This window comes from Elgaria multicarinata, chromosome 1 (genome assembly GCF_023053635.1).
Source record: "Elgaria multicarinata webbii isolate HBS135686 ecotype San Diego chromosome 1, rElgMul1.1.pri, whole genome shotgun sequence".
Lineage (NCBI taxonomy): Eukaryota > Metazoa > Chordata > Lepidosauria > Squamata > Anguidae > Elgaria > Elgaria multicarinata.
In genome coordinates this window covers 74,209,395-74,227,419 of record NC_086171.1, presented here as the reverse complement: position 1 = coordinate 74,227,419, position 18,025 = coordinate 74,209,395, and the positions used below count along the sequence as shown (strand labels likewise).

The window sequence follows — 18,025 nt, the reverse complement described above, 5'->3', positions numbered from 1 at the left end:
AGATTAGGTTATTACTATGCGTGCACTAGCAGCTTTCTACTTCTCAGCCAAAAGCTTGTTTAAGTGTTTCCAAAAAGAACAAACAGCTTCTTCACATACAGAGGCCTTATCAATTTACATTCCAGCACATAAGTTACATTTTAGCTCGTAGTTACTTTCCAGCTTGTACTGTCTTCTAGTAGAGTTCCATCACTTACTACACAAGTTGGTTGCAGATGACATTTTTTTTTACCTAGTGGAATAGCTGCACAACGCCTTTTAATTGATAGAGCCCCATCTGGAAGCACCCAATAACACAAATTGTTGAAGACGGACCACTGTACAGAGTTTATATCTCAGTGCTTTTAAACTGAGTTTTTTTAAAACTTGCTTATTCTTATTTGCGGTGTTTTTAGAAATTGAGACTTGCCAGCCCCACTATTAGCCATGATACCCAAGTTGCAATGAACAACCCTGAATCCTTATACTTGTACAAGAGAGTACAAAATGTCTCATACCTCATATGGGGATCATTTTCTCATATGTATACAAGATTTTTTACACATCTGGCAAGGCTGAACAATGTCAGTAGAAACCAAGAAAAGGAAAAGACAGGATTACAAATTCCACACTTTGATTTACATAGAGAATGTTTATTAACAAATATTGAATTTTACATTTTTGGACAGCGGCTGACTATAAATTTCAGAAATATTATTTTAAATTGAAATTAAGTGTGAAAGCTTTACAGTCAATAGTGCAGGGCAGGAAGAAGGTAGATCAGGATCTAACTGGTAGATCTTCAAATGATTTGCAATAATCAGCAATAGTTTAAAAATAGTGACAACAAAAACATTTTTCCTCCTAAATTAGGCAAGAAATTTCCTTTTTACAATTTATTCTGCTTAGTCTCCATTTGATATATTTCAGGCCACTTAATATACTTTAGGCCACTATTATAGAATAAGTTTTACAACTATTTTTTAGACATTCTATTACTTAAAAATAATTTTGTTGCTTTCTCTTTTACCATTGCTTCTATAAAAGTGCTACAAATCATATCATCCAATTTTGCATGAGCAAACAAATATTTTAAGGCTAAAACCTAAGCATATAATCTTGACTTGTAAACATAAATGGAGATTTTTCCACAAACACTTTATTAATGTTAATAATGCTGGACCAATTAGGATGATGTTAAAAATATAAAGAGCATGCAATAACTGGATATATTTTAACCATAAAAGTGATTAAGGTGTTAGTTGACCTTTCTACATTACGTATTTGTCTGATTGTACTGGATAAAAAAAAAAAGAATTCTACTTTTTTTATTTAGTAGCAGAATTGTCTTTCTGGTGACAAAGTGTTTATAATTTTGTTCCCACTAATATCCTTCTGGAATATGAAAGTCATTATTTTCTTGATAGGATGTGTATTTTTTCTTAAGCTAGACAAAATATGGTTTCATTCAATCAAGCAACAGACCATTATGTGTGGGTATATTACATGTTCAACATTAATATTTGGTTTTTGCTCACAGAAGGCTTTATACATTTAGAAGTGCAATTATATGTTTCATATAAAATATGGCTGGAAGGCAAAACAAAAGCAGAACAGAGATAGGTCACGTTTTTTGTTTTACAGTTATGGTTCATGCTCCATCTCCAGAGTGCAAAGGATATGGCTTCAAGTTTCTCTGCCAGTTCTATACCACACCAGTTGAACCCATGCCAGTATCTGGACCCAACATCTGCCCTCATGGCTCATAAGAGCATGAGAGTGCCATCTATTTCCAATGGCAAAGGAACAAATAGGGGTTTCCTGAGTAGTTTGAACAGAGACAGTTGATTACTACAACGGTAATCACTATTTGTGCCACTGCAGTTTACACTGATCTATAGGATTGTGGGTTCCAGATACACATGACAATATAGGAAGACGCAATAACAGGCAAACACTGATGAAACTGACAATGCCTAGAAAATCTTTGTCATTAGAGCAGTTGACAAGGTCTGGAAGGTGGGCTAACTTTGTTACATGAAGTATGCATGAACGTCTTGCAATTAACCAGTTTAATTGCATAAACATTTGATACAACATTTCCACATGGCCGAAGTATCTAAGCCAAAACTATAATTGAGCCACAAGACTGACCCTGCAGGGGCCAATTACCCCTCAGGTAATTGTATGGTTTGTATAGTTACAACTATTCTTTCTTTAGCTTCTTCCAACACTATCCATAAAGCTTGCCAGAGGCAAATTGCAGTCTTTCCATTTCTCCTTATCCCCTGGATAAGATCTCAGGAAATGAGTTTCTCCTGACACTACTTTCTCCTGCTAGTCTCCCTGGGATCCTAAAAAAATCGGTAATAGAGACTAAGTATGCCTTCTACATCTCTGGTGCTCATATAGGACTTTAAAAAAATCATTCTATTTCTATTTTATTCCTTGAATAGCACAAGAGACACTTAAGCTACTTGAGAATCACAGGTGGTATGGCTGTCATTGGCCAGAAATGAACTGCTGCATAGTTTTAGGCATACATTTTTCTTTTTAAACAAAACTTATTAATTGCCCTTTTATTTCAGTAAGAAATTATCTGCAATGCACTGTGTTTTTATAAATATTAAGGGCACTTCCATGCGTCAGGTTTTATGGATGATTCACAATCTGAATTAGAATACTCATCACCCATAATCCATATGATAAGGAGAGCCAGCATCTGCTAGTTGCACCAAAACTGTTTTGGTAGTCCTAAATCTCTGCCTGAGAAGTCCTTTATTAATGAGATGCTTCCTGTTTTGTGTCCCATCTCTGCACTACTGATGAGGCACTGAACAACATATGGAAGCACTCTAACGCATTACACAGTTTGCTGTCCCATTATTTTATTTGGCTGAGAACCTGCTAATGCAGTTTCAGAGAAAGCCATTTGTAATCCATTCCGACCATTGTCAGATAAGGGCTCATGTTTGAGTGTTTGAATAAAGCTGGGATTTTTAAACTCAGAGTGCGTCTTCAGAAACTGGCTATTCAGCCCTCTCTCTTCTGCTAAACTGGCATTATGAAATTGATTATAGTAGTATGGGCCTTGCATGCTCTCCATAGTTTCTATACAGATTGGGTTCTGGGGTCCCAGTGGAGTTGTTTCCTTGTTATTCACCCCTTTGCCGAGTCCATTTCTATTGATGTTATTGGTATGATGCATCACTATGTGTTGCCAGTTATAAGGTGAGTAGACACAATGCTTTGGGGTTGGGCAAGGAGAAGGTTGCTCATTGAGATCCAGTTCGGTTTTAAGGTGAACCCTAGAAGGAAAATGGATTGACTGCTTTTTCACTGTGCTATTGTCATCTAGCCAAACGCAACTTGGTGAAACGGCATAACTATTAGCTATATTTTCAGAGTCAGAATCATATTCAGTTTTTATCAGCATGTTATGAGTCAACCCCGTATTGTACAGAGTTTCTGAGGATATTGACGGGCGTTGTAATTTCATGTATTCTCCTGAATAACTGTCGGCTGTGAACTGCTGCAAGCTTGAATAAGGCTGGCAATTTTCTATACCACTCCAGTGGGAAGGACAGCTTGATGATAAACTGAAGACGTGCTGGGGTCTTAGAGGTTTATTTGAGCATGTATTTTCATTACGCTGACTTCTAGAACAAGAACTTGACGGATTTCTTGAAGTCCAAATGCCATTTCCACTGTTACTATGCTGAACGCCAAATAGTAGAGCAGGATTAACAAATTCTTGCTGAATAAAACATTCATTATTGGCTGTATTAGGCTCAAACTTCACTTTTATGTTATCCTGTTCTTTTTTCCTTGGGGTCCACTTATTATGCTTCATTTGTCCCAATGTGTCTCTATTCCCTTTCATGCTTGCAATGCTGTTTGGTATTTTCTGATGGCTATCTTCCCTTTCAACAAAAGAGGAAAAACAAAATCAGCAAGCATAATAATACTAACCCTAATATTAATAGTAAACAGTTTTTTCCCCCAGAAATGTGTGACACAGAAATATATGGTGATGAGAAATAACAAGAATTCACTGGTACATTACTGGAATTAGTTGTCTTTTCACAATTTAATCTAGTAACATATTGATCAAAATATGTTATATGTGCATGTTGAACAGTATCATTTCATTCATCATCTCTGCAGATCCAAGTGAAAAACAATAATTGTTTGGATGAACAAAAGCAGCACCAGATATTTAGGACAAATATGTACAGCTGATCCTCTAAACCAGCCTTTCCCAACCTGGGCCCCTCCAGATGTTCTGGACTACTAGTCCCATCAATCCAGCCAGCATGATCATTGGGGAACCTGTAGGGTAAGCAAGCTACACAGAGAGCCACAAGCAGCCTGTGAAAACCTGCTGTATCACAACACTACTTTGATAGCTTTAACCATGTTAACAGTATGACATCGTAAGAGGGAAAAGCATGCAATTCACCAAAAGTGAAGAGAGGACAAGGAATACATTCAAGTACAATGAAACTAAACTGCTCAAACAGGAAAGCTCTTTTGAGTACTATCTGCTAAGGCTTAACACCACCAACACCTTCACAGTTCCCAACTAATCTGATCCTTGGAAAATTCTTTCTTGATTCAAATAATTTGAAACCACAAGTCATTCATTAAAAAAGGACACACCAAAAATATTTGTAGCACTATCTTTAAACTAACCCAGTTCCTATCCCATGTAAAAGTGTGTCAAACTAATCTTTCAAAAGAATGAGAGGGGGGAAACCTAAGGGCCACAATCTAATGCAAAATTTAGTGCCCTTATTCTCACTAATTTTGCTAATATTAAATTCACTTATCTCTGCATTGGATTATGGCTAAGAATTGCTCTTCACCAGAGAGGAAACACTTCACTTTCCACATAAATTAGGATGGAAAATTAGGGTCTCTTGTAAAATCCTTCTCACAATTTTTTTTTATCTTTTGAAAGCTCTTAACTTTTAAATATACTTACTTGGGAGTTTGCTGAAGAGCAATGGTATATTCTGAAGAACCATTTCTGTACTGAACTTGAGTACTGGCCTGTATCCAAACCCAGTGGTCTTCATTCGCTTGCAATTTCATCAGAGAAATGCCATTTTCTCTATTGTTCTTCCCTATAAAAAGTTTAAGGGATTTTTTTGGGTGTAATATCTTAAGTATGTTACCAAACTTTACTATTACTATATCATCTATGCAGATAGCCTATTCAACCCATGATATTCTGAACACTCAGTTGTTTAGTACCAAGAAAAATATAAGCCTAAATTTGTCATTCCCTAATATTAGCAAATCAAAGGTATTGAAAGCACATTGCTTTGATTTAGATCCAACAGTTTTTCATTTCCATTATTTCATTAATATTTGCTTGTTCAGCAAGAGCAACTAGAAGGTAATACCAAAACGAGTGTAACCTGAACACAAACCTTCAAGGACAGTTAAATGAAGGAGATAGTCTGGAGCTTCACAGGGAGCTAGAACTGTGGGTTTTGTGATGCATTGCTATCATATCTTCTGGTCTTAGAATTTCAACGCTTTATCAGAGTTATGATAGCAAAAAATGTGAAGGCAACAAACTAACCAAGAGATGGAGAGGGTGGTCAGGGTGAACTGCTCTACCTGCCACATTTTTCTCCAGTCAACTGCTAAATGTAATTTTTTGGAGGGGTGGAACCCAGACCTATCTAGGTGAAATCTCATAGGTCTCAGATCATATTAGATGAATTGGTATTGGTAGAGCAGGGGTGGTGAAATTCATTCGGCCCGAGGGCCACATTCCCTTTCAGGGAACCTTCTAGGAGCTGCATGACAAAAAATGTGGGAAGACCACCCCACACTCCTTCATTCACACATGCACACATTCTCACATATCACACCATCATTCACACAAAGGTCCATTTTAACACAAACACACTCATCTTCCCCCTCCCCCAATACAAATCCCTCTTCCCATGGCAATTAGGCTTCTAAATTGAGACTTTTAAAAAGTGTAATTGCAGCACAGGCAGTGGATGCTGGTGGCTCCTATTTCAGTGGGGCTGTGAATCCACTCTGGGCTTCGGTTAGAACTCTAAAGGAGCTATCCAAGGTGATGAACCCATTTTGGGGATAGGGTCCAGCACTTTGGATAGCTTCTTAAGAATTCTGGCTGGTTCTGACTGAAACCCAGAACGGATTCACAGCCCCACTGATATAGGAGCCACCAGCCTCCACTGGGGAGCGTATTTTCAAGGCGGAGGGGGAAAGAAATCACACCCCTTGGGAAAAGGGTAACGTTTTTCTTCCCTGCAGTGACTTCTCCCACTGGCAGGATGGAGGTTCTTCACCCCTGAGCTAAAGAACGGGAAATATTTCCCAAAAGAGGATAGCTACAGCAATGCACTTCTATATCAGAAACCCCAGTCACATTAGTGGTTGAAAAGTAAAAGCGGAATTGCCTCTTGTATTTTCTTCAGAAAGGAAAAATGATTTACAAACAAACTCTACAAAATGTCATTACATGGATAAATATAGAATAATATTTTTTTTAAAATACCACTGGTGAAAACAATACCTTCTTGGAAAACATTTCTTCTATGATAATCAGCCATATACTGTCCAGAAACAGCCTTTGAGCTATAAAGATGAAATGGCAGGAAAATAGCTTAATAAAATATAGTACAGTTAAGAATTTATCCCAAAGAGTCATAGCAATTGTTGTAAAAACATTTCACAGTAATTCCTGAATAACTGTACAACCTATTGCACAACCTATATGGCTTGGGTCCAGGTTATTTGAAAGACCGTATTCTCCCTTATGAGTCTGCCCGTGCTTTGAGATCTTCTGGAGAAGCCCTTCTTTCAGTCCCACCATCTTCATGGGCACGCTTGGTGGGAACATGGGGGAGGGCCTTCTCAGTGGCTGCTCCAGTGCTTTGGAACTCTCTTCCCGGGGAAGCTAGACTGGCTCCCTCCTTGATGGGCTTTTGGAAGCAAGCTAAAACTTGTTTGTTCCAGCATGCCTTTGGAGAATAATCTGGTCCTCCATCTATGTTAAGGACTTGTAATTTTGTCATGTATTTTCAACGTTTATGGTTTTTTAAAATTGATTTATGTATTATTTATTTATTTATTTTAACATTTCTTTCCCTAGGTTTTACAATGTATGTTTTAAACTTTGTAATGCCGCCTTTAGGCCTAGTATTGGGCAGAAGGCGGGATACAAATAAATATAATAATAATAATAATAATAATAATAATGATGATGATGATGCACCCGGATACAAATAATTGCACCTTTTACCTGAGTTGGTAGCAGTATTCACAGGATTGGATTAGTTATAGAATAGGGCTACAAAGTAACAGGTTTCCAGTTCTGTAGTGTAATAATATCATGTTTGGCAATGTCCTTTTATACAATGACAGGGCAAATGTGGTTGTGGTGTGGAATTAGTCATATTAAGATTGATCTTAGCAGCAGTCTTTAAGTACGGAGAAAGTTCAATACATTTGAAATAGCAGCAAAGTGAACATTAATAACATTGGAAAATACAAGATTCCCAAAATCAAAAGTCTACTGAAGGGAAAAGGGGAAAATCTTGTTAATTTAGTCTCACTAAAATATTCTAAATGAATTTATAGTTGAAATATTCATTTCTATGTTTTTATCAACAAAAAACCTAGTGAAGAATTATGCAAAGAATAAGTATCAAAAACTGCATTTGGACTTACTTTGTATCTGGTGTGGCTGCATGATCAGATTTGCATTTTGCTTTCACAAAAAGGCTTTTTAACTTCATGTCAGTCACAGAAGGAAGCAGAAGTGGTACCACTATGCAGAATAAAGATAGCTGAGGAGGTAATATTGCTCCTGATGAAGTTTTCTTCTTTTGTCCAAAGAGAAATTTCAGTTTACCTTGAAAATGCATTGTCTGGAAAAGGATAAAACAAAGAAGAAAGTCTGTAAATATTTGCTGCACAAAAATAAGCTTAATTTAATGGATAACGTTGGCACTTCATAATATTCAGAAGTTGTATCTTTGCATGCCATAATTGAATGAATTTATAAGTTGCCGTAGCCATGCTAATGTAATTAATTACCTCAACACTCTAATAACTTCTATTAAGATCCACATGGTTAACATACTGGAGGCAACTGGGTTGTGGGAAGGAATTATATTGAGATACAATGTGGTTTAGCGTGTAAAGTGTAGGACCTTGGGGAGAACTGTGTTCCAATCACTGTTTAGCTATGAAGTCACTGGAAGAACTACGGACAGAAGTTCGCAACATTGTGGAAGAACTATAGACAGAAGTTCGCAACATTGTCCAAGAGGTGGCAACAAAAAACGTCCCAAAGAAAAAGAAAACCAAGAAGGCAAGATGGCTGTCTGCTGAGACACTGGAAGTAGCCCAAGAAAGAAGGAAAGCAAAAGGCAACAGTGATAGGGGGAGATATGCCCAATTAAATGCAAAATTCCAGAGGTTAGCCAGATGAGATAAGGAATTATTTTTAAACAAGCAATGCGCAGAAATGGAAGAAGACAATAGAATAGGAAGGACAAGAGACCTCTTCCAGAAAATTAGAAACATCGGAGATAAATTCCAGGCAAAAATGGGTATGATCAAAAACAAGAGATCAAGAAAAGGTGGCAAGAATATACGGAATATCTGTATAGGAAGGATAATAATATTGGGGATAGGTCAAACAGTGTGGTCAGTGAGTTAGAGCCAGACATCCTGAAGAGTGAGGTTGAATGGGCCTTAAGAAGCATTGCTAATAACAAGGCAGCAGGAGACGACGGTATCCCAGCTGAACTGTTTAAAATATTGCAAGATGATGCTGTCAAGGTGATGCATGCCATACGCCAGCAAATTTGGAAAACACAAGAATGGCCATCAGAATGGAAAAAATCAACTTATATCCCCATACCAAAAAAGGGAAACACTAAAGAATGTTCAAACTATCAGACAGTGGCACTTATTTCACATGCCAGTAAGGTAATGCTCAAGATCCTGCAAGGTAGACTCCAGCAATTCATAGAGCGAGAATTGCCAGATGTACAAGCTGGGTTTAGAAAAGGCAGAGGAACTAGAGACCAAATTGCCAATATCTGCTGGATAATGGAGAAAGCCAGGGAGTTCCAGAAAAACATCTATTTCTGTTTTATTGACTATTCTAAAGCCTTTGACTGTGTGGATCATAACAAACTGTGGCAAGTTCTTGGTGGTATGGGGATACCAAGTCATCTTGTCTGCCTCCTGAGGAATCTGTATAACGAACAAGTAGCAACGGAAAGAACAGACCATGGAACAATGGACTGGTTTAAGATTGGGAAAGGAGTACGGCAGGGTTGTATACTCTCACCTTACCTATTCAACTTGTATGCAGAACACATCATGCGACATGCTGGGCTTGACGAATCCAAGGCTGGAGTTAAAATCGCAGGAAGAAACATTAACAATCTCAGATATGCAGATGACACCACTTTGATAGCTGAAAGCGAGGAGGAGCTGAGGAGCCTTATGACGAAGGTGAAAGAAGAAAGTGCAAAAGCTGGGTTGAAGTTAAACCTCAAAAAAAACAAGATTATGGCAACCAGCTTGATTGATAACTGGCAAATAGAGGGAGAAAACGTGGAGGCAGTGACAGACTTTGTATTTCTGGGCGCAAAGATTACTGCAGACGCTGACTGCAGCCAGGAAATCAGAAGACGTTTACTTCTTGGGAGGAGAGCAATGACAAATCTTGATAAAATAGTTAAGAGCAGAGACACCACACTGACAACAAAGGTCCGCATAGTTAAAGCAATGGTATTCCCCGTAGTAACCTAAGGCTGCGAGAGCTGGACCATAAGGAAAGCTGAGCGAAGGAAGATAGATGCTTTTGAACTGTGGTGTTGGAGGAAAATTCTGAGAGTGCCTTGGACTGCAAGAAGATCAAACCAGTCCATACTCCAGGAAATAAAGCCAGACTGCTCACTTGAGGGAATGGTATTAAAGGCAAAACTGAAGTACTTTGGCCACATAATGAGAAGACAGGATACCCTGGAGAAGAGGCTGATGCTAGGGAAAGTGGAAGGCAAAAGGAAGAGGGGCCGACCAAGGGCAAGATGGATGGATGATATTCTGGAGGTGACAGACTTGACCTTGGGGGAGCTAGGGGTGGCGACAGCCGACAGAAAGCTCTGGCGTGGGCTGGTCCATGAAGTCACGAAGAGTCGGAAGTGACTGAACGAATAAACAACAACATGAAGTCACTAGGTGACTCTGGGCCAATTTACTGTCTCTCAGCCTAAACTATCTCATTGGGCATGACTACACAAAGGGTTTGCCCTGGGGTGGCATCGCATTAGCGGCACGTCATCTACATGACGCAGCTGCCGCTGCGAAGCCATCTGGGGGCAAACCTTGGAAACTCTGCTCCAAAAAAGTCAGGCACTTAAGTTGACTTTTTTGGCAGTGGAGCCCATGGCTCCCCCTGATTGGTCGCTAAGGGTGGTCCCAGTAAAAGTAAAAACAAAAAAGGGGGGGAGAGGAACGGGCAGCCAGAGGGAGGAGAGGAGAGGAGGTTCACCCCAAGTCCCTCCTCCCTCTCCTCACGTCCTCCATCTGGATGCCCGTTCTTCCCCCTCCATTTCTTTTTATTTTTATTATCTGTATCTGCGCAGCTGTGCAGATACAGACAATATTTTCTTAAAAAAGGGAGCAACAGCCCCATTCCTCCCCCCCACATTTTTTTGGTTTTGTTTTAACTTTTAAACACTGGGAAAGTTTGCACTTGCGTTCCTTCCCGTGCAGATGTCGGGAAAGAATGCAAGTGCAGGTGCAAGCTGCCTCGCGGCGCCAAAGCACCACCGTGAAAACAGGGGCCCAGAGTTGACAAATACAGTTGAAGAATAAAATATGAGAAACCCTATATATTCCACTCAGAACAGTATGGAGGAAATAATGTGTAAAGTGTACTAAACAAGGCATCTGACACACCTGGTTCCTCCCGAACAGATATTCTGAGAGCAGTATGATATCCACCCATTCAGAAACAGATCCCACAATACTCTAGTAACTTACAAAGCAACCTATTCTTAGAACCAGTAGCATGTTGTCTCATACTCCTCTGTGACCAGCATTAAATCACCATTTCAATAAAATCAGGAAGTTGCACAAAGGCTTTTTTAAAAAAAGGGTTACCTCCTTCCCCTAGAAGAAATGTTTCACTTGGAACAATTTTCTATTAATGTTATTTTTGTGAAGGAAAATCACATGTATACCATGTGGGGTCTTTTATATATAAAGCACCCGCAAACTACCGTGACTGAGGAATAACAAGAGCACAGCAAATGCCTCCTGTAGAAAGGCTCTCTATTTTGCCACATACACAACAGTGTTTGTATGGTAAACACTGAACCCACAAAATGGGTCCATTGTACAATGGCTTATAACAGAACAATAGTGTCATGGGCTAGGCCCATGGTCCCTTTAAGAAAACATCTTTGCATTATCCCGGAGAGAAGGAGATGGGTTTATCTGTGTCAAGAAGGGAGTAGCAAGCTAAATGCCAAGGCCGCGCTTTCGCAAGAAGCGCCTGGCATCTGATAACGCCTCCCTGGGCTGGTACCCGGGAAGAGTAACAAGTTGCAGCTGTACAATGTCTGGGAGCTTTCCCCCCTCCCTTTGGGTGAGGTGTGGGTTGCTAAGGGGTTTCAATTGGTCAGGGTGGGTCTGGTGACAAGGGGGTCCCAGAAAGAGATAAAAAGCTTGGGCACCCAAAGGTCCGGTCTCTTTCCTGTGGGTGTCAGGAGTCCGGTGTGTACGTGGTGAGCAAGAGCATCCAGGCCAGGCCAGCTGGATGGTGGAAGCCCCACGTGGCCACTGAGGGAAGGAGTCTAGTTCGAGTGGCGTGGAGCCGAGTCAAAGTGAGCAACAGAGGTTGAGTCGCAGTTTTAAGTGTTTGTTTTGTTTTAGAACAGGTTTGGGTACAAGTGGGCAAGGGACCTTGCCGGAGTTACGGCTGGTGGTGTTAGTGGGGACTGAGTGCGAATCCAATTGGTCTGAGCGTGGAAAAGGGTGAGGGTAAAGTATTATCCCCTGCTGTCCGGAGTGTGTCATTCCTTTTCTCCCCAAACCTCTTACGTGTTTATCTTAATGTGTGGACCCTTAAGGAAGTGTGTTTGTGTGAAGAATAAAAGTGTTTGGTCCCTATCTCCTATGTGGTGTTGTTCCTTGAGAACCTAGACTCCCAAAGGGTTAAAAAGCGGCAGTGAAGGGCCGTGTGTCTGGGCTGGCCGAGCCAGACCCCTCTTTCCTGGCTGGGAAATCGCTGAGTCAAGCCTGGCGGTTCCATCACAAATAGGTCATGAGGTATTTGGTGGGTTTCCCTTAGTCACTTTCTGAATCCAAAAGTAAGGCCAGGGAGGGACATCTGGGTAGGGGGGAATCAATAGACATGGGTAGGGTTAAGTATCCCCTGCTCATTGATTCTCAGCTGCAAGAGACCTCCTGCATGACCTCAGCAAATGCAGGTTTAAGAACCTAAAAAGAGCCCTGCTGACTTAGACGAAAGGTCCATCTAGCCAAGCATCATGTTTTCCACAGTAGCCAACTAGGTAAGCCTATAATCAGGACATGGGCAATACTTATCTCCTGCTCTTGTTGCTAGCAGCTGTTATTCAGAGGTATAATGGCTCTAAATCTGGAAGGCACATATGGCCATCATGGCTACTAGCCATTGATAGACTGTCCCCCATGAATCTGTCTAGTCCCCTTTTAAAGCAATCTAAACTAGTGGTGATCAACTCAAGGTAACAAACAGTTCAATCCTTAATATGGGCACTGAAGCTGTAATGCCTTTATTATAATGTTGCTCCCAAGAACAGCAGCAATACTTCGGTAAAATATCAAAATAATGGCAAAACCCAAATTCTTTAAATATAACAAATGTCCAAATTTCTACATTTTACATAAACCATTGTTTTGAAATGTACTTATGACATATGGGGTTACTTACAAGGAAGCCAGAAGTACTGTCTAAAAGGCAGCGGATTCGACAAGTAAAACAACGAGTTAAAAAGGATGAAAAGTCTGCTGGCATACTGTCACTCTCCTGTGCTTTAAACATTTTACTAAGAATTAATTCTTCACCTAAAAACAATAAGATGAAAAGTACATTTCATTCACTCATTTCAGTTATTATATTTCTATACTGTCCCAAAGCTCTCCAGGTGGTTCACAAAAATTTAAAATCATTAAAAAGACATCATACAAAGTACAAAACTATTTGCATAAAAACATATAAACAGACAGCACGTACCAGGCAACATTATCTATCTATCTATCTATCTATCTATCTATCTATCTATCTATCTATCTATCTCTAAAAACAATCAACCATTTCAGATTATGAAAGCAGAGAATTAAAAAACAAACAAACGTATTTATTTATTAGATTTTTATACTCCCCAATAGCCAAGGCTCTGTGGGCAGTGCACAATTAAAAATATAAAATTTCAATACGTATGAAATAAATTTAAAACATTAAAAGCTTAAGAACGCAATGTAAAATCAGATAAATTACAATCCAGGGAAAGTTGAGAGGGGTAAATGGGATAAGGAAATAATCACACACACACCCCTCTGCCTCACTCCTTTCCCCTCACCCACCCACAAACAGTATCTTGCAGGTCCCTACCTGTAGCAAGAGATTATTAATCAAAGGTACCTGTCTCTGTCTGCATATGTTGCCCAGATGCTAGTTGTGGTGGATTCATAGACCAGTGCAGTTGTCTGCAGAAATCCTGCCGGTCATCCACATGAATATAATCATATATATTTTGATGCATTACATCAGTCTGAAATAATCATAACATTTGTTATATTTATACCTTCTTTGTCATCTGAGCTTTTACATTTAATTTTTTTTAGCATATTCTTTTGTTCTTTGGAAGGTCAGTGACTTTTCTGATTGTCACTTATTGTCCCCAAATTCTTTTCTCCAACCCAACCCACGGAATTAATAACATTGCTCGCAACAAGGGGAAATCAGGGAAGGTAATAACGTAGGACTCTTGATCCTAATTGGGACCAGTGTATGGGTAAAAACCTCCCCCCAGCTACAAATTCACTCCCTTTCCAGCAGAGTTTAGCCCTTTCTGGATATACCAGTACGAAGATGCACTGATGCTATCCTATGGCTATCCTATTTTAGTGAACAGAAGAACTGTACCTTTTTAAAAGCAACATTTCAGTTGCATAAAAACCCTAAATTGTGAACATCCTGATATTATACAGTTGTACTTTCATCCCATAGAGAGTTTCTAAGCAGTACAGTTTTAGGAACATAGGAAGCTGCTTTATACAGAGTCAGACCCTTGGTCCATTTAGCCCAGTATTGTCAACACTGACTGGCAGTGGCTCTCCAGCATTTCAGACAAGACTCTTTACCAGCTCAACCTGGAGAAATCAGGGATTGAACCTGGGGCCTCCTGCATACAAACGCGATTTTCTCTTGTGTGATGACACAGAGCAGTCGACAGAAAATGGTAGCACAAAGAAGACTGATAAAAACACACCACTATATGCAACTTTCATGGGGTTGTGTCCAAATGGTTATGCAAGTGGAAAGCAGATTGCACAATCACTTTTTCTCTTCTCCAATTCCTTCCACTCTGCAGCCCCTGAAAAGCTTCTCCAGAGGGTTAGGGGTCCATCTTGAACAGTTGAGATGTGTTGTACAGGACTCCGAGGGGAGGAATCAATCACCTGAAATTAGGCAGAGTTGCCTTGCATGGGCAGAGGTATTTATTTTTGTATTTACCTGGTGAAATCCTAAATAGTCCGCAATTGTTGGTGATGCATAGAAGATCATTCCATCAGCACTTACTACCAGTGCAAAACCACTCAGTGTCTGGGGGATAAGGGGAGAAAGAAGTCATAGAAGAAATAATGAATCAAAATGGCCAAAAAAATATTTTGCTCATTCACTATCATTCACATCATCATATTCTTTTTCCTGAACAACTTTTTCTTAAATTGCCAAGTAATGATCACTCACAAATACTTACCCCACACATGGGCCTCATCTACACCAAGCAGGATATTGCAGTATGAAAGTAGTATATAAAAGGCAGGAGCCACACCAAGCAGGATATAGCACTATAAAAGTGGTATATGGTATGTGTCAATGGGCCCCAACAGTTGTCAGTGCACTTCAATACCACTATAAAGCAGTAGTGTAGCTCCTGCCTTTTATATATCTCTTTCATAGAGGAATATCCTGCTTGGTGTAGATTAGGCCATGGTAAAGCAAGATTTTCTGCATGGATATACGTCTATGCTAATGAAGAGTGTGCTTATTCTGGGAAGGCCAGACTTTATTTATTTCTTTTTTAATACAATGAGATTCAAACAGATGCTGGACGTAAGAATGAACCAATCTTGGATGTTGGATACTTTCATATTTTATATTTATAGCTATATCTTCTAATGAGTTTAGCAGAATGCCTAAAGAGCTGCACTTGAAATATCTAGCTATATATTTATAGCAATGGTAAATGACGGAGTGTGACAGAGGTGACTTCTCAATGCAAATAACGTATGGTACTACAGGCTACATGATCCATAATCTGTGAAGGGGCTCGGTACTGGGCTTGTCACCTGGCCCACTAGAGCATCCCTGTGATCTTGATAATGCTCATATCTCCAGATTTCATTAGGCTTCGAAGATATTTATTTGATTTATGCCCCACCTTTCTAACAAAAAATGGCACTCAAGGCAGTTTACGAAACAATTTAAGATGTATTAAAACAAAATCGAAACAATCAAGGTCCGTGATAACATTTGCTGATCAAGGACACATAGGATTTTGTGAAAAGAAAACAGAAGATGCCGGAGCAATAAAAAAGCTTTTTTTTCTTGCCTTGGGGATGCTTCATCTCGATCCCTTGTTTTCTTGGGTCAATAGTATTACTGTTATCATTATTATCATTATCATTTCTATACAATAATTCATAAAAATAAAAAATACAACATAAGGAAAAAAAAACTATTATGTTGTCGTTGTGTTCACCCTGCAGAAGAGCCCCTGCCCACAGGCTACCGGGAAGACTGCCTCTTTTAGATGCAATATAGGTGGACTTTGTCCTGTGACCTTTCATGGGAAACATTCTGCATAGTGGTTCCTTTGCACTGTCTTCTTGATTGCAGAAGCATATATTTGCATCAATTTAATATATTCCCACCCCACCCTAGTAAATTACTATATACACCTGTATGATCAGATAATCCACAGTGAATCCTATGTGCTGTGTGTGCCTATGCTAAGAATTACCCCTGCTGCTCTTTCCTTTATGTTATCGCCTAGAATCATAGAATCATAGAATAGTAGAGTTGGAAGGAGCCTATAAGGCCATCGAGTCCAACCCCCTGCTCAATGCAGGAATCCACCCTAAAGCATACTTGACAGATGGTTGTCCAGCTGCCTCTTGAATGCCTCTAGTGTGGGAGAGCCCACAACCTCCCTAGGTCACTGGTTCCATTGTTGTACTGCTCTAACAGTCAGGAAGTTTTTCCTGATGTCCAGCCGGAATCTGACGTCCTGTAACTTGAGCCCGTTATTCCGTGTCCTGCACTCTGGGAGGATCAATAAGAGATCCTGGCCCTGCTCTGTGTGACAACCTTTTAAGTATTTGAAGAGTGCTATCATTTCCCCCCTCAATCTTCTATATGACCAACATTTAGTCTGCTCTCTGCAATAGGGACAGGCCTCCCCCCCCTTTATTTTCTTTGCTTATCTTACTCTGTAGATTTTCATGAACATAAAACCCAGCTCTTCCACTATGATATATTCAACTTTGGATCCTCCTGGTGCCAAGCTTGGCACCTGACAATTTGTCAACTTTTTAGGAAAGAAACAAATATTTTATGACAATAACTATGAACGTGTTATAAATCTTATCATTGTTTTATTAATAAAACAAGCCCAGCTGGCTACTAAAATGCTTTTAGGCTCTTGAGTGGTTTCTTTTTTAAAAAATTTTTTATAGTACAGAAGAGCGTTACAGATAAACAAAGCTACTCTTTAATCTATGAAAACAGATGACTGTGGTAAATACATATGGAATCAATAACAGTCAAAATTTCTATACTAGGATAAACACTTGAAACATATGAAAAAAATATGTATTGTGAACATTTGTTTGTGGTAAAGTAGTGTTTAGGAATTTTTGTTTTATCTTACATGGTACATGAAGAATGAAATCATTTTTTTCTCCCCCAAAAGGAAAAAAAACGAAGAAGCTCTTGGCTAGAAAATGTACTGTGTGTTCTTCGACAAACATGTAGATCCAATTATACAGTCACGAAATGCTACACCTGCTACTTAACAAACAGTTAGCCCATTGCAGTTCAGTATAAGTTCAATTGGGGTGGGTGGGTTCAAAGTATTTCTCAGATTGAAGTTATCAGTTTCTCCCAAGCAGAGATTTTAGAAACATAAATAGAAAATGGAGACGAATACTTTGAGGAAAGCATAACTTCCCTTGGCAAGGTCTTTTATAATGCCTGCCCCCACCCGCCTCTTTTTTAAATGTTATTTTATTTAACACTCTATCTAAAAGCCTGCCAGAAAACACTTCAAAGCGGTTTTGGTCAAGGTCACAGTTCTAAAAAGTTTTGTTTTGTTTTGTTAAACTCCTGGGCCACATTTATTTTTCTTATTACTATTCTTTAAAATAAAGAAATAGAATGGCTTATATTGCAGTCCCCAGAGAGGAGGTTGCTATGACTCCCAGTGTACAACAGTCAAGGTCTTCAGACATGCCTTGCTTTAACGTATTTTCAAGTCACGCAATGCAGTATGACATTTTTAGAATCTGAACTTTCAGTTTATCTGGAACAGCTTCCTTTATGAGGACGTTGCCCTTTTTTTGTCTGTTTTCCAAATAATTAGCTATTTTCAGCATTTGGAAATGGAACACACACCCCTGTATTTGTTTCACAAGGATGTGCGCTTGTAAACACTCCAATGGGAAAAACAAACTGGTTAGAAGGGACTTCTCC

General features: G+C 39.4%; 1 protein-coding gene across 1 annotated transcript in view; it reads right to left on the bottom strand.

Annotated features, from left to right (window-relative positions):
• Positions 1–2,484: 2,484 nt before the first annotated feature.
• Positions 2,485–18,025, bottom strand: part of AHRR (aryl hydrocarbon receptor repressor) — a 48,441-nt gene continuing 32,900 nt past the window's right edge. The window contains exons 4-10 of the mRNA XM_063116240.1: positions 14,783–14,872; positions 13,688–13,817; positions 12,977–13,110; positions 7,702–7,901; positions 6,545–6,606; positions 4,967–5,108; positions 2,485–3,902 (exon numbers count right to left, since the gene is read on the bottom strand). Of these exons, the coding sequence (XP_062972310.1) occupies positions 2,843–3,902; positions 4,967–5,108; positions 6,545–6,606; positions 7,702–7,901; positions 12,977–13,110; positions 13,688–13,817; positions 14,783–14,872 (1,818 nt within the window). The 3' untranslated portion in view covers positions 2,485–2,842. The remainder of the gene's footprint in view (positions 3,903–4,966; positions 5,109–6,544; positions 6,607–7,701; positions 7,902–12,976; positions 13,111–13,687; positions 13,818–14,782; positions 14,873–18,025) is intronic.